At 51.2% G+C, this 23638-nt stretch overlaps 1 protein-coding gene across 5 annotated transcripts in view; it reads left to right on the top strand.

Annotated features, from left to right (window-relative positions):
* Positions 1-23412, top strand: part of HNF4A (hepatocyte nuclear factor 4 alpha) — a 59144-nt gene extending 35732 nt beyond the window's left edge. For 2 of the 5 annotated variants that reach the window (XM_017677791.3, XM_017677787.3), the window contains exons 2-10: positions 1819-1993; positions 3127-3221; positions 8245-8351; positions 9070-9225; positions 12512-12599; positions 13454-13609; positions 15865-16131; positions 19075-19227; positions 20243-23412. In XM_017677791.3, coding sequence (XP_017533280.1) covers positions 1819-1993; positions 3127-3221; positions 8245-8351; positions 9070-9225; positions 12512-12599; positions 13454-13609; positions 15865-16131; positions 19075-19227; positions 20243-20385 — 1340 coding nt within the window. In that variant the 3' untranslated portion in view covers positions 20386-23412. The remainder of the gene's footprint in view (positions 1-1818; positions 1994-3126; positions 3222-8244; positions 8352-9069; positions 9226-12511; positions 12600-13453; positions 13610-15864; positions 16132-19074; positions 19228-20242) is intronic. The other 3 variants (XM_017677789.3, XM_017677790.3, XM_017677788.3) reach the window with 3 other exon arrangements.
* Positions 23413-23638: the final 226 nt, after the last annotated feature.

Below are 23638 nucleotides of genomic sequence, written 5' to 3'. Positions count from 1 at the left end.
ACCAGAGGACTCGGTGAGAGAAGGCGCCTGAGCGCTTAGCACTGGTAACTGGTCCTGGCTGCACGCGGGTCATCACAGGAAGTCCTAGCATCTGTAAGGAGAGACTGCACTCTCCACCGGATTCTGAAGGGCCTGAGACTCAGGGTTATGTTTTGTATACATCCAGGGCTGATGGCTTGAAGGTGAGGAGTCAAACTTAGCAGCACCCAGCCCATCCTGCTCAGGATGTAGGGGACCCTTCCCCCAGCCTCCACCTGAATGGCCAGGAGTTGTGGGGTCAGCTCTCCCTGGGGGTCGGGGGAGGTGAGGCTGAGGGAGAAAGGGCACCAACACAGCTTAACAATTATCTCCATCTCCAGGAATAATTCACCAAGTGGAGGGGCCATGCTCCCGGGCACCCTCGGGAGTCTGGGAGATGTTCAGCCAGGCGATGGCAGAAATGAGATGCCGTTGGTGTCCGCTTGAGCACAGAGGCTGGAAGTCATCTGCTCCATGACTTTTCTTCTGCAGAAAAGTGTTCATTTCATAAATACTGCAGAAGAATGTTTATTTCACAAATTTATTTCATTATGTGCTTATTATGTGCTAAGCACTTCACGTACAATGATTCCCTGAATCCTTGTGACAGTCTCAGGCAATTTTTATGCTTGCTATTTTACAAGTAAGGAAATGAAGGCACTGCGAAGTGAACCAACACAGCCAACATCACGTGGTTAAGAGATAGGCAAGCTGGGACTTCAACTTGGCAGAAGGGCTACAGAGACGGCGCTCTTCTCTAGAGCACTATGCCCTCTCCGGTTCTTCACTGGGTATTCCCTGGAAGCTCAGCCTCAGGGTTTCTATGAAAACACGTGCGTGTGTGTATGACTCTGGGTGGTATGCGTATGCATGCATTTTTCTGGGGAGATGGTCCACAGTGTTCATCATCTTCTCCAAGAGGTCTCTCCTTGGTGAAAGTTTTGCCAACAAAAACAGGATTCAGCTGCTGAAGTTAAAAGAAAAAGAAAAAAGGGAAACAACCAGACCTGTCAAACAGCCCCCTTATACATTTAGGGAAACTGAGACCCTGGTGAGACTGAAGCAAGGAAAAGGGACTAGCCCAAGGTCACAGCTGAGTTAGCAGCATCTGCACCAGTGCCCGGGACCCCCGGCATCCAATCTAAGATCTTCGTCACTTGTCTCTTCTCCCCCTCCTCATGTTCATATAGATGCAGTAGCTATTGCCCTTGGGGCAGGAGGCAATCAAGAGGTGCCCAAATCCTTGCCCTGACCCTTCCAGGAGGGCGAACAAACCATCGTGCTTGCTGCATGTCTTCCCATTCCCGGGATGAGTTTGTGGGGCCCCTGGTACCAAATGAGACCCATTCAACCCTAGAAACCCAGTGAGAAATGGACAGGACCTGGGTCTGGGCAGATGCTGGGGGAGTATCTGTCTCTTCCACAGCCCCCTCTGCCCAGTCATTCAGGGTCTGTATGGGTCAGATGCATCCTAGGAGGTGACCAGTTTTTCATTATTTCCCAGAGAAAGCTGGGGCTAGCAATGTCCTCCATGGGGAGAAGCAGACTCTTGCAAACGATGCAATGAATTCAGTGTCACAACCACCCCTAGGTTATAAATGCAAAATGGCGGTTTCAAAATGTCAAGGGACTTGCTCAAGGTCATTGAAAGAGAGGGAATAGCACCCAGCTCTGGCGGAAGCTGAAGCCTTCAGGAGATCGCACAACACTCATATTGGTTTCTGAATCTAAACCATCAGGAAGGCAGGGCCTCTGGAAGGTGACTTTTGGCTCCTGAGTCCTCACTCTTTTCTGGTGCAGACACATCCCCATCAGAAGGTGCTAACCTCAACGTGACCAACAGCCTGGGGGTCAGCGCCCTGTGTGCTATCTGCGGGGACCGGGCCACAGGCAAACACTACGGCGCCTCAAGCTGTGATGGCTGCAAGGGCTTCTTCCGGAGGAGCGTGAGGAAGAACCACATGTACTCCTGCAGGTGAGCAGCCCCTGCGCCAGCAGGGAAATGGGTACACTTGAGCCAGGAATGTCCCCCAGGGTCTGTCTTCTCTGTGGTTAGGGCTCAGAGGCACCTATCCTTCAAGGCCTCCAAGCCACCTCTGGTTTCTCAGGCCTGTGGATCAAGAAGAGAACACCTATTCCAGGAACCTTATTTACTGATCATAAAGCTGTCAGCTGCCCTTTATTTGAGCACTTGCTATATGCCAGGCACCATACTGTGTCTTTGCTTATATTTAACCATCCCCATAAGCCCATTGTTATTTTTCCCATTTAGTAAATGAGGATCCATGAGGCTAGGATCAGATTTCTTCTGAAGCCTCAGAGGGTGGGGTCCATCTCCCAATCTAGTGCTTTTTCTAGGGTAAATAGGGGATTGGCCCCAGGCCTTCCCACCTACCTTCAGAGCTTCCCAAAGCCTTGGAGATCTCTCCTTTGAAGTCATCTCCCATTATGAGTAGCAACAATAATAAAATAATAGCAGCTGTCAGTTATGAGCATTCTCCATGTACAAATACTGTGCCAAGCCCCATCCATGTATTATCTCATTTTCACCCGTCAGCAGCCCTCTGAGGTGGTTTCTGGTATTCCCATTTTATAGGTGAGGGAGCTGTGGCTTGGAGAGGGCTAGAAATTTGCCCAACGTCATCCAGCTTGAATCAGTGGCACAGCCTGGATTGACATTCAGGGTCCCAGCCATAACCACAACGGGGCACTGCCTGTACTTACAATCCTTCCCCAGAGAATGGCTCATGTGGACCAAGTATTGACTCAGAAAAAACCAGGAGCCTGTGCTGGGCTCTGGGCTTCTATAGGATGTGGGAGAAATGGCAGTGCCCTGGCATTCAAGGGACTAGGGCTCCCAACTCATCTCTAACAGCAGGCCAAGTGGTCCAGGGCCATGTGTCACCTCTCCGAACCTGTGTCCCCCTGTTTTATAGTACAGGGTTGGACTTAGAGTCTATAGGGCTTTTCTCACGGTGAACATGAGAACTCCTGGGATGAAGGGTTGGGGCAATGCGGCGGGGGGTCAACCAGACGGCAGGGTTCTAGTTCCGTATGGGGAGGGAAAGGGCTGTTCCTTCTCCATCCAACTACCCAAGCCCTCCCCAGATTTAGCCGACAGTGCGTGGTGGACAAAGACAAGAGGAACCAGTGCCGCTACTGCAGGCTCAAGAAGTGCTTCCGGGCTGGCATGAAAAAGGAAGGTGAGCTCCAGCCCTGCCCTACCGCCTCACTGCCCCACCCACACCCACAGCTCCCGCAGTCATTTACAACCACAGGCACTACTTTATGACTGGGTGACAGGCTCCAGGGTGACTGGCTGCTGGCTGAGAAAAGGAAGGGCCTGGAAATCTGGCCACAGGGAGGGGCTGGGCTTGGTCTTGAAAAAGATTTGAAGAGATAAGCTCCCACTCTCAGCTACTCAGCTTCCCAGCAACCCCTACTCTGCCTTCACCACTACCAGGCAGACACGTTGGGTCTTTTATTCTTAATGTATGATTTCAAACATTAGGGGAAGTATAGAGAATGACCTTGCAAACGTCCATGTACCCATCACACAGACTCAGCAAATGTGGATGGGAGGTAGGGACGGGTCCTGTTTCTGAGCTTCCTGTCCCAGGGACAAGTGGCCCAGGTCTTGAGCATCAGGTGAGCTGAGGTTTTCACCTCCGAGGGAGTGGGAATGGGGCAACAGGCTCTTCCTGGGTGCAGAAGGAGGGGAAGAGGGGAACACTGCATCGCTCAAACCCTCTCCAGGCTCCTGCTTCCAGCAGATTCCAATCACTGGGCTGCGCTTTTCCATGACTGACAGTTCCTTTCATTCTCATGACAACATATGTGGCTGGCACTGTTATTATTCCCCCTTGTCGTGGATGAGGGAACTGAGGCCAAGAATGGTTCAGCAACTCCCCAGGTCCCCACAGCTGGTCAATGGAAGACCCCAGGTTTGAGCCCAGAACTTGGGATTCAAGCTCAGGGCTGCCTCCTTTATGCCCTCTAGACTTCAGGGACGTTTAAAATGTTTTCAGCCCAATGCCATGAAGCAAAAATCCTTTAACTGCTTCTTAGAGAGGCTTGAGTTCATTTTCAAATCTCTTCCTTTCCTTCTCCCCTCAACTCAACTTTCCAGCTCTGGGATCAGCCCCGGGACCTTCACTTCTGGCCTGCAGCTGTGGCACATCCGCCCAACCTCGGTCTAGCCCTGTGCATGTGCGCACATTGGCTTCAGCAGCCTCCCCTCCACTGCTTGGCGCCCGTTTTCTCAGCCTCCTTCCTAGGAAATCTCTTATGTGTCTCATCCCTTTAGAGCCTTGGTTTGAGCTCATGAGTCTTATTGGGAAGCCTGGGCGTGCTGGCCCTGAGGAAGGTGGTCTCCACGGCCCCTCCTGCTCTCAACACCACAGTCCCAGCACCCAGATCTCCGTGGTTCTCAGTGGCGGAGGAGCTTTTACAAAGGGCAAATGCCCCCCACCTAGTTTTCAGTGGGATTAAGTCTTTCTCACCCACTCTCACCTCCAAAGTGGGAAGCATCCTGTGAATAAGAAACATTAGAAATGGGAATGTAACACATGTATGAACCTCCAGAGGCAGGAAAAGATGGAAATCTATAGTCCAAGGGCCTAACAGTCTGTGGTTCTAATGGTCAGTGACTATTATCCTAATAGTTTAAGATGCTGGGTTTGAGAGCGTGAAACTCCCATGTTAAAATTTCGGGCCTGGTGACAGGCAGGTGGGAAAAGGGTTGGCAGCCTTCCTAGGCTGTACGTGCTGGTCCTGCCCATGGTGAGCCCTCATATATGTCTCTTGTTAAACAACCAGAGTCATTTTCACATGTATCACTTCAGGGAAGTGTCTGACCTCTGTCTCCAGTTTTCCCATCAATAAAATGAGGGAGTTGATAATAATCCCTCCCACCTGCCCACTGGGGCATGTGTGTTTGTTCCCAGGTCCTGCGCCTGAGCTGAGGAGGTGGCAGCCCATATCCCGGTGCCCGGATGGGGCTGAGAGCCCCAGGCCATTCTGCCTCAGCTTTGTGTTGAAAATTGTCATTGCTCCTTGGCTCAGGGAAGGTGGCATTATGCCAGGAGGCTAGGAGGACTGGCTGATGGCAAGTGAGTGTGGCTGAGAATGTTAGTGCTTATGCACATGCCTGGGTTGGCCGGGACAGCATGACACCTGCAGCTGCTTGGCTGCTGTGAGAACAGGCCGGGGGAGCAAAGTGTTCATTCGCCACTGCGGTCAGGCTCTGGGAAGTGAGGGTGTTACTAGCCTTCCCTAGGCTTTATACCCAGTACCCCACTCAGCCTGGAGGGAAGTTCCCCAAGCCAACAGAGTCTCAATGGAAGCCTCAGTGATCAGGAGACTGGGACAAGTTTTCATTTCTCTTCCTTCATGGCCTTAGGAGGAGTCTGGGATTCAAACCCAAAAGCAGTCCCTTAGGACAGGAAGGCCTGGGCTGCAAATACAGGATTTATAGACCAGCCAGGTGTAGACGAGGTCATCCAATCTACCCCCTCCCCACGTTACAGATGGGGAAACTGAGGTCAAAAAGGTGACATGCTTTGGTCAAGGGTGAGTTAGGGTGAGAACTCAGGCCCGCCGAGCTGAGCAGACCGGGATTGAAACAGGTAGCAATCAGCTTGAGAGGCCTCTTCTCTGGTCTAGATTCCCGAAACTTCCTCTTGAGCCCAGGAAGGGCTGCAAATCTCATGGGCATGTCAGTCTTCACCAGAGGATGGTGGCCAGAAGTGGGTCCCCTGAGGGGACAAAAATTCTGGAGAGAAATCTGGTGGCCAGTGGGCCCAATAGCAGGTCATAAATTCTTTCCTATTACAAAAGGCCAGGGAGACGACACCCACATGGGCCGAAGCTGGCAGACCCAAGACAAATGCCCAGCTGCTGCCATCGGAACGCAGCCCAGGCAGCCTGGTGGGGGGTGTGAGAGGCTCAGGTTGGCCATGGGCTGGCCGCTGTCTGATGGACCCTTCCCTGGACCCCCTGCCCAGCCCCCCACAGGCCTCCATGCAGCGGTTCTCTGGGAAGACAGACTCATCCTCCTCTCCGCCTCTGCCCTGGCCAGTTAATATTCAATAGAAGTTACATTAGGTCCCCGACCCCACTAATACTGAGCAAACATTTGGAAAACATCATTCCGTGACTGAGCTCGCGCCGGGCACTGATAACGCCGGCTTAACCTTGAGGAGCCCAGCCCGCAGCTGCTGACAGCAGCCCTTTTATTCGGCCCGCCTCCACTTGGCGCCCGGGTGGGTGCGGGCAGCGCTGGCAGCCAGGAGGGGAGTGGTGGCCGGCAGGGCTGCAGCTGGGGCTGGGAGGGCTGCTGGACAGGGCACTGGCCCTGTCCACGGGGGTGGGTCTCAGGAGAGGAGATTTTTTACCTTGGTACCTCTGTTATACCCCACTGACTCTGTTTAGACTTTTGACTTTCTCTGATTTCAATAATGTGTGAAATCAAGAGAAAGCTGGATAGCTGGGATGTCAAGGTTCCACTGAGAAATAGGGCGTGGGTACTGCTAAGCATTAGACTCATCTCCATCCGGCACCTTCTTCCTTTCATTCAACAGGCATTTACAGAGCACCTACTGTGTGCCAGGCTCTGTTCTAGTCACTGGGACTATAGCAGTGAACAAGAGGAATGAACTTCTGGCTTTCTGGAGCTTTCCTTTTCATGGAGAGACAGAGAGTAAAGAAATGAACGAAGAATTCTATAATAAGTGCCAAGAAGAAAAATAAAGCCAGACAAGGGGCCGAACGTGAGGGAGGAATGCCACACCAGACAGGGCGGTCAGAGAGGGTGTCCCTGGGAAGGGGACATCTGCACCAAGACAGGAGTGAAGTGAAGAAGCTGAGCTGTGGGGAAAGAGTTCCAGGCAGAGGGAACTGAGGCGGCCCAGGCCCTGGGGGAGATGGCAGTGTCTGAGGAACAGCAGCGAGCCAGGCTTGATGGACAGTGAGTCAACGGGAGATCTGAGTGAAGGGCAGAGAGGGAAGTGTGACTCGGCTCCGCGGGCAGCGGGGGCACTGGTTTTGAGCCGAGGAGGGATATGACCTGAGTTCAGTCTCAGCAGACCCCTTTGTCAGCTGAGAGGTGCACAGACCCAAGGCCAGAAGCCGAGTGACCAGTGCGGGGGGCCTGCGCCCTCCAGGGAGAGGCAGCAGGGCTGCCCGGAGGGGGAGTTGCAGCTGGATTTTGTAAGAATTCCTGACAGCATTTGAGGTGTGAGCAGAAAGAGGACTGGGGCAAGACTTCCCATTCCAGGAAGGGAGTGGGAGAGTAAACCTGCTGGTTCCTGAGTTGGGAAAACTGCAGAGGAGCCGTGTGGACGGGGAAACAGAGGCCCAGAGGAGGTTGTGGTTTCTACCAGCGCAGGAGTGAGTGGCCAACTCTACCCAGACAGGAGCCCATGTTGCCTGCTGTCTCATCCTCCCTCCTTCAAGCCTCAGCAAAGCCTCATTTCGCAGCGTGGCCTCACAGACTCCAAGGGCCAGGGCAGCAGGAGGTGCCTCCTCCACCTTAGCCAGGACTGACTCAGGTGGGGATGCACACTGCACTGTGGGGCCTGGTGGACAGACGCCCTGGGTCTCTGAGCACCTGGGAGAGCCCAGCGCTGGGGCAGGAGGGAGACAGAGCCCTTCCTTGCTGCCTCTGAGCACATGCAGCTCTGGCTGGTAGGTGAGACTGCCAGGGCGGGGCCTCCGGATCCCACTGTCCCCATCTTCCGCCTCAGTGTTCAAGAATCCCTGGGCCGTTTCCATGTCACCCAGAACAATTCATTTTGCTTGTTTAATACACTTTTATCTGGCAAGAAAGGGACCCTTTTCCAAAAGAGAGCTTAACAATCTGTCATCCACACAGACCCACTATAAGCCCTCTGCCAAACCACCACTATCTTGCATGCCTCCAGTGACTGGTAGATCACTCCTGCAGCCATCCCATCGTGTTGGCGGTGGTTCTGGCACTTGGAAAGTTCTTTCACAAGATGGATTTAAATCCATCTCCCCTCTTTCCCATGCTCTGGTCTGGGCCCTGCCCCTGGATACCCCCTCCTACCTCCAACGGTGTTTCCTCCACTCCGGGAGAGCCCTGCCATATCCCTTTCCAGGCTGACCTATCTCCCCTTGCGCCCACCCACTCCTCATCAGTCATGGGGCAACCCTTCCCTCCCCCACATCCCTGCCCTCTCTCTTCACCTCTCTGCCTCCTCGCAGCCGTCCAAAATGAACGGGACCGGATCAGCACTCGCAGGTCAAGCTACGAAGACAGCAGCCTGCCCTCCATCAATGCCCTCCTGCAGGCTGAGGTCCTGTCCCAGCAGGTACTGGGGTGACCCTCCACCTACCTGAGAATCCCCACACTGAAGAGGAGTCTCATCTCCACCCCTGTTCTCCCCAGCCAGGCCCTGGAGCAGCAGCCAAAAGGGCCTGGAATATCACAAAAGGGAAACTGAATTCAGGGTCACACAGCCAGTTTACTAGCAAACACAGAACTTGAACCCAGGTCTGGCACTCTGGGGCACCTTCTAGGGCATCCTGCAGCCTATGTTCTGCAGGCCAAGCAGAGTCTTTGCTTTCACTGAGGGCCTGAGATCAGCTTCATTCAAGAGAACAGAGTAGTGGACAGAGTGGAGAGAGTAGAAACTGGGGCTCAGCCAATCCCTTGCTGTGTGACCTTGGACAAATAATAGCACCTCTCTGGGCTGTGGTTTCTTCACCTATCAGATGAGGATGATGATTTTGCCCTGCTTCTCCTCTAGGGCTGAGGGGTTCCTTAGGATTCTAAGGAGCAGGTGCAGAAGGAGGTAGGGGCAGGCATCAGGTGAAGGCCTGGGAGAGATGTCCTCCCTCATTTCTGCCTGCTTCATCATCCTTCCTTCTGTCTGGTTTCTCCTGAGCTTCTTCCAGAGCTGAGAAGGCACCCACCATCCATCTCCCCTTCTGCAGACAGGGAAACTGTCTGGGGAGGGGCTCCTTGCAGGGACAGAGAGGGCAGGGAAGGCCCAGCCATTCTCAGCATTTTCCTTTGTCTCCCTGCAGATCACATCTCCCGTCTCCGGGATCAACGGAGACATTCGGGCAAAAAAGATCGCCAGCATTGCAGACGTGTGTGAGTCCATGAAGGAGCAGCTGCTGGTGCTGGTGGAGTGGGCCAAGTACATCCCCGCTTTCTGTGAGCTCCCCTTGGATGACCAGGTGAGGGTGGACATTCTGCTGGCCCACCTGACACATAGCCTTGGATGACTTGTTTTATTTTATTTAACAACACACACATAATGCTCATGGGTGCCCAGGGCTGTTTAAATTGCTTTACAAATATTAACTCATCAAACCCCTCCAACAGCCCTACGTGGTTGGTACTATTAGTATTGCCATCTTATGGAGGAGGAAACTGGGACACAGAGAGGTTAAATAACTTGCTCAAGGTCACACAGCTAGTATCCAGCACAGCTGGGATTAAAACCAGGCAGGCAAGCTCCAAAGTCCAGGCTCTTAGCCGCTGCATCAGGCAGCTGTCCTGGGGGGAAGTTGACAGGGGCCTGGCCAAGGATCAGGAGATCTGGGCTTGAGCTCTGGCTCTAAGGCTGGTTCTCTATGTGATTTTAGACAAATTAACTTCCTCTCTCTGAGCCTCAGTTTTCTTATCTGTAAAGAGGGAATTATAATATCTGCTTCAGCAAGTTGTTGGGAGATTGAGGACATCACCATTTACAAAGCATAAATCATGTGATGGGACACCTGCTCAGTGCTCAGGCAGCAGCTTCCTGAACATCAGGGTCTTCCTTGTATCCCACCAAATGGTTTAACTCAGCATTTTATTCCCCAAAGTACTTTCTTTGGAATACCAAAAATGTCCCAGGGGAATTAAGGGGTTTGCAGGAGGTGGTCGGAGGGCAGATGAGTTTCTGAGATACTGAGAATGGTAGCTCTTGCCCAGGGTGCCCCCTGGGCCTCCTCAGGCATATTCCCTGTCCAGTAAAGGGGAGCTTCACTGTGGCACCTTTTCAGCTCTGAAGGAAGCTTGGGACACCAATGGACCATGCCTCTGACACAGCTCCTGGGGCCTTTGCTTCTCTGCGTTTTGCACATTTGCACAAAAGACTGACAATGTATGTCAGTCTCTTAAAGTTTCTGAGAAATTCTGCAGGCAGGGCAGCTGTTGGGTTTGGTAGAATCCAGGGCTTCTCAAATCCCTCTGACACCCAGACTCTCCTGGAACAGCTATTAGTATCCTACAGTGGGACACATTGTGAAAACACCGGCTCGGCTGGTCCTCAGCCTCGAATGCCCTCTCTCATGGATCCCTCCCCACCTTGGAGGGATGTCAGCGCGGGGCTCGTGGCTGAGCTGCCCCTGCCTTCTCCCTTGCTCCCTGTGTTCTGGCCTTGGTCCCCTCTGCTGGAGAGTCTACATTAATGTTTAATCCCTTCTGTTCCTTCCCAGGGGCTCAGCAGGGCAGCAAGACACCCCCAAGCTGAGCAATTGTTAACCTCTATTTCCTACCCAAACCTCCCTGGCTAGGGCTCAGAGCATTCTCAGAGAGCAGTGATGGGTGGCCAATAACACAGGACAATCATTAACACCCCACCCCCTACTGCCACATGCCCACCCCCTAGAATAGCTGCCATGTCAGAGAGCTGGACCTGAGGCCAGGAGGTCCCTAGCTCCCCCTTCCTGGAGTATAAGGAGCCCATCCTACCTGAGATGGGTAGGGCACACCTGGGATAATCAGGAGGCATTGTCTCCCAAAGGACACCCCAGTTCTGTCGAAGTTGCCCCAGGAACAACTTTCCCAGTTTGTTTGTTTCTTGATTTGTTTTGGACCTCAATCCATTGAAACTTAGAAGGCTGGATGGCATCAGATAAGGGCACTAGGGTCTAGAGAGGGAAGGCTACCTGCTCATGGTTGCAGGGCAAGGCAGCTACAGGGCTGGAGTTTGATGCCAGGTCTTCTGCCTCTCAGTGTGAGAGCCACTGGTGTAAGTGGGAAAAGCCCTGCCCAGTGCCCAGCGAGCGGGATGTGCTCAGTCAAAAGCATCCTTGGCCTCCTTTGGTCCTGGTCACAGTAAGCAGCCCCTCACCTTCAAGGCCATTTGCCATTTCTCTTTTCCTGTCATCCTCCCAAGGCCTAACATGGGGACAGACAAGGTAAGCACAGGTGGCTGCTCAGGAGGGGCAAGACCTGGAGAGGAAGTTAGTAGTTTTCTCATTCATTCTTTCATCCACTCATCCTCTCCTTCCTTCTTTCAAACAAATACATATTGAATGCTTACCATGTGCGGCCATCTCCCATGCCTTAGAATGGTTTCACCTCCTTAGTGAGGCCTTCTCTGACCCCTCGCCCCATTGCTCTATATCACACAACCTTCACTTTCCTTCCATCCTTCTCTCCTTCCTTCCTGAAATCACCTGTCACTTAGTAAGAACCTAACATCTCATTGTATGAAAGAAAGAGCAATCAAATGAACTGATGAACAAAAGCATTTTTACTTCCTACTTTAGCCCGCTAGAAAAACCTCCCTCATTCAGCTAGAAAAAAGCTCCCTCGCCCAACCTTGCAGATAAGATCCTTGAGGCTACCAGCCTGCTGTTATTTTTACCAGCCCACCCTGTGGTCCTCATGTAAGCACTAAGGCAGATGGCTCTGAAAGGGCAGGAGATTCCTCCTGAGAGCTGGCCGGGTCCTGGCCTCAGACTTGTAATCTTCAAAGGCTGCTTTGCCTCTTTGCAGGGAACAGGGCCTGTCAAGCTCACCCCCGGCCAGGGACCAGCGTTCACACCTTTGCCTTAAAAGCCAACATCCATGTCCAAATTCTTGTAACTCACTCAGAATCCTAGACTCTTACAATGTGAGTGGCCAGATGCGCTGGAGATCTTCCAGAGCTCCCAAACATAATTGCATATCAGAATTAATGAGGAAGCTTGTTAAATACAGACCCTTGCCCCCCCTACCCCACTCCCACTCCATATATACAGAATCAGAATCTCTGGTAGTAGGGACTAAGAATCTGCACGTAAAACACTCTTCATAATCTTCTGTAGCTGGCCCATAGGTAGGAATTCAGGACCCACAGTTAGGGAGCTTTTTGGGTCATAGACTTTTCTTGAGAGTTTGATGAAAGCCTTTGAACCTCTGCTGAGAACCCAGAATGCTGTTTTACAGTTTCACCAGGCACACAAATGAGGCCCAGAGGGGAGCAGCAACTTGCTCGACTTGACAGAGTCAGTATTTGGTGTCTAGGCTCTGAGCACATGTTCTTTCCCCTTCCAGGTTCCTGCCAGATCTTTTCCAGGACCCTGGTTTCATTAGTTATGGGAGGAAGGCAGCAGTTTTCTTATGCCCATTTTATAGTTTGGGCAGGTAAAGGCAGGGGAAGCATTAAGCTGACTGGCCCAGGGTCATCGAGCCGGCCAGATGCAGCCTTCCCAACGTGCAGCCTTCCCAGGGCACAGATGCCAGACACCATCCCCTCTCTTTCAGGTGGCCCTGCTCAGAGCCCATGCTGGTGAGCACCTGCTGCTTGGGGCTACCAAGCGATCCATGGTGTTCAAGGATGTTCTGCTTCTAGGTAAGGAGGCTGCCTTGCCCAGCCAGGGCTTGCCCAGTGTGGAATGCATGCAGGCACAGATTTCCATGGTAGCTTGCAGGGGTGAGTGAGATGGACCAAGAATGGCCCTGTTTCCATGTTCTCAACTGGACACTCCACTCAGATGCAAGGAAATGTGGATGCAATGAATTGAAGTAACCCAGCATTAAAGTTAGAGTACAGTCATGGTCATCCCTGGAAACTGCATGCATTCTGATGGGCTTTCTAGAGCAGGAAAAAGAGACAGCCAGGAAAGGCACCAACCCCCAGCCTGTGTCACCTGTGCCTTCATGGCATGTTATTTATTATTTTAGATGTTGATATAGATCACACTATGGGCCACAGATTAGCCTGAGTACTTTAAAAATGTTAACTCCTTTAATACAGCAACCCTATGAGATAAGCAATTATTTATCCCCCTTTTACAAAAAACCTGAGGCACAGAAAGTAATTTATGTGAATATATCTGGGTTGTTAGTGGTAGAACTGGGATTCAACCTGGGCAGTCCAGAAACTGGGCCCTTAACCTTAATGCTTTGGTACCTCCCAAGTGGCCCTTGAATGTCAGCGGTCTTGTGGGACCTGCTGGAGAAGAGAGCATGGATGATGTGAAAGGGTCCTAGAAAGCCAGGCTCCAGGCCCAGGCTAGGGACTCCATTTCATTAATCTGGGCCTCAGCTTCCTCATCTGTAAAATGGGTGTGCTAACCCCCATGGGGCCCTCCTCCCAGGGCACCAGCTGCATTGCACTGTGACAGGTAAGGCCTGTCCAGAGCTAGGGGTGAGCGGTACCCCCAAAGTGGCTTCCCCATCCACTCTCCTTCCCGACCAACCCAGGCAATGACTACATCGTCCCTCGGCACTGCCCAGAGCTGGCAGAGATGAACCGGGTGTCCATGCGCATCCTCGACGAGCTGGTGCTGCCCTTCCAGGAGCTGCAGATCGATGACAATGAATACGCCTGCCTCAAAGCCATCATATTCTTTGACCCAGGTACAGCCCACCCTGCCCTCCCACCCTCATGCACCAGGCCGGCTGTCAAACCTCCTATTGTGTTACGGACCCTGAGCTCACAGCCTCATCTCTTTAATGCAACAGCCAGGAGAGGTCGTTTTTATTAGCTCCATTTAATAGAGGAGGAAAATTGAAGTTTGAAGGGGTGGTGTGACCTGCCAGGGTACACAGCCTCCAGAGGCTCGGCTTTTTCTTTGCCTCCTTTCCCTTCCTGCCTGCTTCCTTCCCTCCTAGCTTCCTTCTCTCCTTTCCTTTCATCTTTTCTTCTTTCCCTCAAAAAATTATATCAAAATAGTATCTGTGCACACCTAAAAGTCAGTCTTCCCCACCCTACATTTCCTGTAAAGCCTACTCCCCAGGGGAAACCATTTCTGCTTCTTTTTAACTGTTTCTTCTGGCAGTTACCCAAGAGCTCTAAACAAAATGCTGGGCCTTGATTTATCTGTTAGTTCTGTTATCTACTTACCTATTTGGGATCGTATTTTTCCTCCTATGCTAGTTGAGGCTTTCACTTTTCTCTATGGCCATTCCCATCTTCTTTCCCATCCTCTTAATATATTTTCATTGCTATTTTAGTGTCCCTACTAATTGCCTTTATAATGTCGTTGTGTGCTTTTGTTTTTATTTCTTGTCCCATCAGCTGCAGACAAAAGCATAGACTCCTACCCCTTCCCTTGGATGAAGGTATTGCTTCCCCGCCCTTTCCTTCCGCTCTTGACTCTCCCCACTCCACCTACTGCTGTCCACCTGCATTTTTACAGAATGTCTTTGTAGTTATGTCTTTGTGCAAAGCCTGTTGCCATTTCATGATATCAAGATGCCTGGGCCCCAAAGGCTTGCTTGCTTCCAAAGGTTAGAGAGCAGACTGTGTTCTCAGTACCAGGCTCCACCTGCATGGAGAGCACCGCTGGTCCCAGTAGTACCTATTAAGAAGAGGAAGGTGACCATCGTTTACGGGATGCTCCCTAAGGCACTTTATGTGGATTATCTCACTTATCACTATTTGCAACACAGTACCTGTGAGGTAGGCATTGACATTAGACCCATTTTGCAGATAAGAAAACAGGGAGATCGATTACTTTGCCCAAGGTTCCACATCCAGGAAAGGGCAACAACTATCCAGCTCTCTCAAGCCCATGTTCTTATCTACCAGGTGCTACTCCCTGTTTCTTGAAGGGTCAGATTTCTAATTCTAGTTTCCTTGAGAACCTGGCCCAGGCTGTATCCCCTGCAGTGTTCAGCATGGGGCTGGGCAAATAGGAATTGCTCAGCAAAATGGGCAGGATTACTGGGACCGAGTCAGGGTCAGAACCTAGCTTAGAGGGGAAGGTGGTCTAGTATAGGGCCTGGCATGTGGGTGGTATGCAATGAATGTTTGTTGACTGAATGAAAGAACACACAAATGTGGCTCAGTGGAGTGAGCCCTGGCTTGGAAGTGTGAGTAGAAGTCTCCTCCAGCCACTGACTTTGTCTGTAAAAGAGGAAATAGGTGCATCACCTCCATGAAGACTGAGATTAACTATTATATCACCACTTGAGTCCCCTTCTAGGTTAAGAATCTAGAATTGATCCACTGAATTTTTTATTTGTTTCACTCACCCTTCCACCCATTTCCCATCCCTTCATCTAGTTTATCTATTCAACAGATACCAGCTATGCATGTGCTAGGTGGTGGGTTTAGTATGACAAAAAAGTCTGCACAGAGAGTCTAGTGGAAGAGACAATTATAACCTATGTGGCCAATAGTCTCATAATGCAGACTTGGGAAAGTGGAATGGAGAAGACTTCCTGGAGGATCGAACCCCAAGGCGACAGCCCAGTATGACACAGGCATGGGAGCAGGGAAGCAGGGAGCTTGTTCTAAGGCAGCAGAAGGAGCATGTGCTGAGGTCCGGATACTGGGACTTCAACGGCGAACCAGGAGCCCTGCCGACAGCTGTCTATGTGACCTGGACCAAGTCCTTTTCCTGCTCTGTGCTTGTTTCCCCAGCTGTAAAGAGAAGGGTGCTAGGTGCCCTCCTGGGCATGCTCCTGAAGTCCTGCCCTCCATCCTCCACTGCCCTCTCCCAGTTCTGCATCTTAGGAAATGTGTCTGAGTCCAGGAAGTGCTGGTGCCAGTGTTCTTTGGTTCCTAGGACCCGAATACTCATCCCAGCACTGCTGAGAGCTCCCTGTGTGAGCTGGGGGAGATCTGGGTCCCCACCAGCCCCCCTCGCCTGCCCCTCCCGTTGCAGATGCCAAGGGGCTGAGCGACCCGGGCAAGATCAAGCGGCTGCGTTCGCAGGTGCAGGTGAGCCTGGAGGACTACATCAACGACCGCCAGTACGACTCGCGCGGCCGCTTCGGCGAGCTGCTCCTGCTCCTGCCCACTCTGCAGAGCATCACCTGGCAGATGATCGAGCAGATCCAGTTCATCAAGCTCTTCGGCATGGCCAAGATCGACAACCTGCTGCAGGAGATGCTGCTCGGAGGTCCGTGCCCGGCACAGGAGGGGCTGAGAGGTGGGTGGGGTAGGGGCTTGCCTCTCGCCTCCACCACCTCTTCGCTCTGTGGCTTTGGGCAAATCCCTAAGTGAGTCCCAGGTTCCTCACTGAGGAAGTGGGAACAAGAACCCATTTATTCAGGCACTGAGAGCCTAGCATGTGCCAATCACCATCCTAAGTGCTGGAGATTCAAGAGTGTGTGTGCCTCAATGTGTGCATAAGGGCTTGTGGGAACAGACAATAATCAAGTATATAATACAGAGGGTAACTAGAGACTTTGAAATAAACAGGTAGTGTGATAGAGTGTAACTGAAAAGGGGTCTCTTTAGATAGGCTGGCCCAGGGAGAACTCTCTGAAGTAGTGACTTCTGTGCTAAGATCTGAGGGATGAAAGGAAATAGAACATTTAAAAGCTAAGAGAAAAACATTCCAGAGAGGAGTAACTAATGCAGAAGTCCTGAGGCAGGGAAGGTCTGTGTGTTTGAGAAAGTTGGGGGAGTTCTATGAGGTGAAGATGAAGTCTGGGCAGAAACCAAACCATAAGCATGTGGCTTTATTGGATTTTATTCTCATTGCAACTACTGTAAGAAGAGTGAAAATCAGACTTATGTTTTAAACAAACTACTCTAATTGTTGGGTAGAAAGTGAATTTCAGTGGTGGGGGTGGGGATGGAGCTGTAGAGGCAGGAGACCCCGGAGAATGTTATTGTCTCCACTCTGGGAAGGATGATGTAGGCTTAGACTAAGGCATGATGGGAAATTTAGCGGCACAGATCAATCTGGCCATTGATGTGGAGGAAGAACCCACAGGATGTGCGGGGAGTGAGGGAAGGGAAGGGTCAAGGGTGAAACCTACCTTTTTGCTTTGAGTAATAGGGATGCCGGTGGAATGATTTACTGACATGAGGGAGATAGAGGAATAACAGTTTGAAGCTGGGCATGGTGGTGGGGCTGAGAGATGAGCCAAGAGATCCCTTTTAGACTCTGATTAAGCTTGAGATGACTCTTGATATCCACGTTGAGTGAAGGAGGCAGTCGGAAGTTTTAGTTTGTTGCTGAAACAAGAGCCCAAAGCTCAGGATGAAAGGCAGCCCCATGGTGCTCTAGCAGTCAGGTGTCATGGAAGGAGATGGAGGAAGTCTGGTCAGGGGGAGAGGAGAAAAGCCAGGGAAGTTCCAGAACCCAAGAGATGAGAACATTTTAAGGCGGACAGAGCATTTAAATTCAATCTTACAGGAAGGGAGGAAGGTGTTCACTGGATTGGCAATACGGAGGATCTTGGCAGTATTGCTGAGAGCAGCACCAGAGGACTGTGAGATGGAAGCCAGGGTGGATTGGGGGCGTTGTTACAGAGGGAATGAGTAGGAAATTGAAGTAGACACCCTTTGAAAACACTTTCCCACAAAGGGGAGCTCTGAGAGAGCTGAGCGTGCTGGTAAGGGAGTGATGATAATAGTGGCTCTCAGAGTCTTGGCTGGACTCAAAGAAAAAGATGGATGGATAATTAGTGAAGCCTGTGGGTCAGTGTGTTGACAGCTTCAATAGGGTCGGAGAATTCTTGCAGTGATGGTACTGGATGAAGTGAGCAGGGAGGTGGGAGACAGGACCTGAGCAAGGATGCTTGAACTCAAGATTTTGGAGGAGACGCAGTTACTGCGGATAGTATGGCCAAGGGCAAGGTCTCAATGTCAGCAGATAGTTGGGACTGGATAATTCTTTGTCACAGTTCTGTGCACTGTTTAGCCACCTCCCTGGCCTCTACCCATGAGATGCCAGTAGCACTCCTGCAGTAATGACGACCAAGAACATCTTCAGACATTGTCAAATATCCCCTGAGGGGCCAAAATCACCCCCAATTGGGACCCACTGTCATGTGGTGACTCATCTCATTCTCACTTGGACCCTACTGTAGCATTATTATGAACCAGGAGTCACTGAGATTGGGATCAGGAAGGAGCTTGTACTCTGTTGCCAGATCAACTTAAATAAGATAATCAATCTCTCCCTGTAATCTTTCTGTAGAATGGGATAATAATGATATCCACCCTAAAGGATTGTTGCAAAGATTAAATTATGCAAAACATAAAAAGTACTGTATACCTGGCATATAATAGGTGCTCAATAATTGATACCTATCATTGAAACAGGAGTACTTTAAAGGCCTGTTGCAAGCCCTAAAATTCCATCATTGTCCTATTAGTGATCATAGCTTGTTACCCTATGAAGCAGTTATTGAGTTCCAGAGACTTTGCTTGGCACTCAAAGAGAGAAGAAAAGTAAATCTGTAGTTATCACGGTCACAAGCCAAAAAGTGCTTATTCCCAAAAGATGGGTTACAGATAAAGTACTATGGGAATTCCATGAAGGGGAGGTTCACTTCCTACTGGAGTGAGAAGTATCAGGAGAGGCTTCCCAGAGGAGGAATTGTCTGAGCTGGAATTTTGCCATGTGGACATGAAGAGGTGGGGGTGGAGAAGGCATCTCTAGTGGAAGCGACAAATGAGCAAAAGCACTGTGATGGGGAAGGACAGGGAACACAAACGCTACAGGTAGGTCAGTATGGCTGAAGCAGAGGTGTGGGGGACACCAAAGGTAAGGTGACACCAAATGGTTGAAGAACTTGCATGCCAAGGAGCTTTGAGAGCCATTGATTCAATCCATTATGTTAACATTCAATCAATACACTACTCATTATAATATTTAAATGATCTCCCATCTTCTTTACGTGTTCTTGTTTCTTTCAAATCACTTTTATTCTCTTGTTCTGTTGGGTCCTCTCAATATTCCCATGAAAACTGTCAATAGGAATGGTTAGACCCAGTTTACTAACCCAGGAATAGGTATCCAGTGGGCACTATTGATAATTGGGTGGGCAGGCTGATTGGCCACACCTGAGGAAGATGGTGCCTCAGGGCTTATCCCAGACTCTCTCTCTTGACTGAGCCCCTCCTGTGTCTGCAGGGTCCTCCAGTGAGGCAACTCATGCCCATCATCCCCTGCACCCTCACCTGATGCAGGAACACATGGGCACCAACGTCATTGTTGCCAACACGATGCCTGCTCACCTCAGCAATGGACAGATGTGTGAGTGGCCCCGACCCAGGGCGCAGGCAGGTGGGCACCTTGGGCTCTACCCAGGAAGGGGTGAGGTTGGGGCCTAACAAGGGAGCCACAAGAAGGTTGCATCTAGAGGACGGGAATCAGGATATAATACTTCTCTGTGCCCCAGGGTAGGGATTGAGGGGTGAGATGCTCCATTTGTTATGGCTGCTTATTCAGTGAGGTGATTGACAGCCTCTGCTGAATGAAGCTGTCCTTGGAATGAGGCGTCCATTGGATGAGGTCGCCCATTGAATGAACATGTCTGTTAGGTGCCCAACTGGGTAAGTCTATCCATGAGACAATTGGGAGAGACTATTCATTGGGTGGGGATGTCCCCCACTGGGCTAGATAATCCTGGGAGGTTAAACCTCATAAACATGAGTTAGTCTTTGGGCAAAGTTCTTCAAAAAGGAAGATTATGGTTGGGATGAGGTGGTCCACCAAAGTGAGATTGCATCGCATTGAGTTTGTTCTTTGGGAAAGTTTCCCACTGGGTAAAGTTGGCCAAGTGAGTCAGGATGAGTTACTTTCGAATAAGTGATGGGTGTGATGTCAATTCGTTTCCATTACTCATCCACTTAAATATCAAAGTAATGTGTTTTTTGAGCCAGTTAGCCAGACTCTTAGGTCTTATCAACTGTTGTTCCTTCTCTCCAAGAAAGAACATTCCTGTCACATGCTCATGGTCCTTGGGGAGAGTCAGACTTGGAATTTGGTTTGGGAGAAGCAGCTCATGTCTCCACAGTAAATAATGGGGGAGATGTGGGGTTGGCAGGACCTAGGCAAAAGGCTCAGACCACAGAACGTGACCCGGCCACAGCCTTCCATACTGCATAGAACTTGAACTTTATGATCAGGGTCAGAAGATTTGAGCTGTAAAAGATGTTAGAGATTATCTAGTTTAATTAACTTATTTTATAGAAAAAGAAACTAAGTCTCAGACGGGGGGAAGAACTCCTCCAGGACTCTTTATTCCCCAAAGGGCTGTAATTCTAAGCAGCCCCTGTCTGCCTTTCTGTCCCTCCAGCCACCCCTGAGACTCCACAGCCCTCTCCGCCAGGTGGCTCAGGGTCTGAGCCCTACAAGCTCCTGCCGGGAGCAATTGCCACAATCGTCAAGCCCCCCTCCGCCATCCCCCAGCCAACCATCACCAAGCAGGAAGTCATCTAGCAAGATGCTGGGGGCCGGAGGCTCTGCTGGCCTCCTCGCCCCCCTCGGAGAGCCCCGGTGCTCCCTTGGTCACAGTGAAGGAAGTCGTGACCACAGGGCCAGTCTCAGAGCAGCAATGGAAAGGACGAACGGCCCAGGAACTTGGGCTGCGGGCCATGTCCCATTGCTACCCTCCTCCCCCTGCTCTGGATGGCGGGGCTTTGACGTGGGGAGACCCCAGCTGGAAAATTCTCTGCTGCCTTGGACTTTTCTCCTACCAAAGCCACTTCACCCGTATCTTCACCCCCAGAGGACAGCTGTTTGGGGATGACATGGGACCTTGCTTAAACATAGCCCCCTCCCCTCTCCGACCAGTGCTTCTCTCCCAGTGCTGTCACAGAGTGCGGACGCAGAGCCCTTCGAGGCTGCATCGGATCGCAGCGCCTTACCCCTCCCTGTTCTGCTGCCCCAGCCTCACAGCTCCTCTCCATGCACCTTCCTCAGCATCCTGGTTCCTCCCAAGCCCCATCTCCTGAGGCTGAGGAAGACTTGCACACAATTCCCTGGCTATTCCTGGAGATTTCTAAAGCACTGGCTGGGGCCACCCACAGGGTAGGAGGCTGTAGAAAAGGAAGACACCATCTTTCCTCTAACTCACGGCTCTTCCCTTCTTTGGGAGATACTGAGTAGTTGCCATCAGTACTCAGACCGATGATCCCTACACGCTTTCAGCAATGAGGAAACAGCCCAAGCTGGGCAAGTGCAACAGGGACTTGGAGGGAGGGCTGGAGGGCCAGAAAGCATCTGGAAAGGGATGATACTGCACGAGGCCATTAAAGAGGGGTTGGATTCTGGCTGGTGGAGCAGGTGAGCCGGGACATTCCAGGGAGGGCAGACAGCCTGGACAAAGCCCGGAGGTCAGCAGAAGGGGATGGGAGGGAGGCGATGAAAAGACCAGGCTGTCTGGAGCAGTGTGAAAGCCTTGAATGCCAGCCTGAGGCATTGAGACTTGGGGACCTGAGTCACGAGTAGCTGAGGAGGGATGTGCAGAGTAAACTGAGCTTTCAGAAGCTGAAGACAGCATCCTAGAGGGACTGGAAGGTTGGGAGGGAGCAGGGAGCTCAGATGGGAGCTGACGGTGCAGACCAGGTGTGAGTGATGAGGCTTAGGGACGGAAAAGATGGGGGATGAGTCCTTAGGTCAGAGGGATCCAGGGGAGAATCAGCCCCAGTGTCTGTCCCAGACTTCCTTATTCCCTGCACTGTCTGAGGCCTTGACATGCATCATCTCCTTTCTCCCCACCCCCCCGTTACCCAGAGATGGCCACAGAACATGGAATGGAGGTCTAAGAGGTGAAGTGGTTTTTCTGGAACTCACTCAGCTAGTAAGTGGCTGCATCCGGCCTTGATTCCAGTCTGCCTGGATCAGAACTGAGCTCTTAACCACGGAGGCTGATCACCTCTGAAAGGGCTCCTGTGTCCTCACTGTGAGCCAGGGGAGGGACTTCCTGCACCTTTCACCAGCTTCAGAAGCCAATGGCTCACCCTTCCCCAGGGTCCTGCCCATGCCCAAGACTAAGATCAGCCCGAGGCTGCACTCCAGCCCCCTTAGGGTCCAGATCCTGTTAGTGATAAACAAGGAACATCCGTAGTTCTTGGATCCCTTTTCTTTACTCCCCAAGTCTGGGGCAGGGGTTTCGTTCCTGGAATCTGGGAGTGGGATGGTTTGGAGGGGAAGCAGGGAACAGGTAAGAAGGCCTGGGTTTGAAACTTGAAATGCATTTTGGAAACATTAAATCCCAGGTGGGAACAGCCAGTACCTCATCCATGTAGAATCTCAGTGGCTTTGGGGAAATTGCAGAAAGTGCAACTCATCAGTGGAAATAAAAGAGACGTGCCCTGTGGCTAGAGCTGTGCTTACATGGGAGAGTGAACACACAGTTAGACTGGCTCCCTAACCCCACCGAGGGCTGATTCTTTGGAGTGCATGGGGGCTGTACTCCACCGCCCCCAATTGTGCCATTAGTCGTAGCTCCTGTTTGTGAACAAGGCATGTAAGTCCTGGGGGAGTACGTCCAAGAGAAATCTCTGCATCTCCAGCGCTGTCAGGAGGGCCTTGCCCACTCCCCCGAGCCAAGTGCTCAGTCCCACTAGAGACTGTCCCCCGCTCAGAGTTCTCAAGCCTTCCTCAGCCACCCCTCACTCTATATCCCTAGACATCCCAGCCAGGGGGCTCAGACTACTCTGGGCAAGGTTGGAGAGCTGGAATTGTTGGCCACTGTGGTCATCCCACTCTTTGCTCCTCCACCCCCTTAACCTGTATCACTCAGCCTCTACCATGGGAACAAGCTGAGATAGGAATTTGCAAAGGGTGGAGTGGGGTAACTGGCTTTTAACAGCAGCAGTCCTCTGGGCCAGGGGTCAGTCCTTGTCTCCAAATTAACCCACCCTGGAGGAGAAATCCATTCTGCTTTAGTAGTTTTATTGCAATACAGGAAACACAAAACAAAGAGAAGTTTACTTTTCTGATCCTGAACCGAACACACTGCAGTGGAGATTCTTTTTTTTTTTTTGCTACCTGAGTTGTGGTCCTAAAACATAATGTCTGAACGATGGAGAAGGAGTTTGGAGGGCAAGTACGGACCTGTGATTCCGCCATGTAGACAGCTCCTTTGCTAGGCAGCCAGCTCTTAGAAGCCTTCAGAGCCCACTGGCTCTCCAGAGGGTGGACAGAGGAGAGAAGAGGGTCAGACATGGGTGCTCCTAGATTTTTTTGTGATGACCAAGCCAATTGCCTTTACCAAATTGCTTTGTGATTTCCCCCTATTGGGATGAACTGTGAAATTCACATCAGGCAGTTCTGGAAGTAAGCTGTGTCCCATCGGGCCACCAGCATCTTCCCGTGGGTGTGAGTCCATCAGGTCCTGTGCCGACCTCTGAACCCCCATCACTGCCACCCAGTGGGGCAAAGAAGCAAAAAACATTTCTTACTCTTGTGTGTTTTAACAAAAGTTTATAAAACAAAATAAATGGCACATATGTTTTCTAAGTCCTTGGATGGGTGTGTCTTCCTTTCAGGTATTAGACATAACACTTTACTGTGCGCAAAATGCTTCCATATACACCATTCTTTTTGAATCTTTAATAATAAACATTATCACATCACCACCACGACTTTATAGATGAGGAAACTGAGGCTCAAGGGAAGTGATTTCCCTCGAGAGGTAGAGGTGGGACTCTGGTCTCTTGATGCCAAGTGCTCAGTATGCAGAGAG

This window comes from Manis javanica, chromosome 5 (genome assembly GCF_040802235.1).
Source record: "Manis javanica isolate MJ-LG chromosome 5, MJ_LKY, whole genome shotgun sequence".
Taxonomy (NCBI): Eukaryota; Metazoa; Chordata; class Mammalia; order Pholidota; family Manidae; genus Manis; species Manis javanica.
This window is presented reverse-complemented; position numbering and strand designations above follow the sequence as displayed.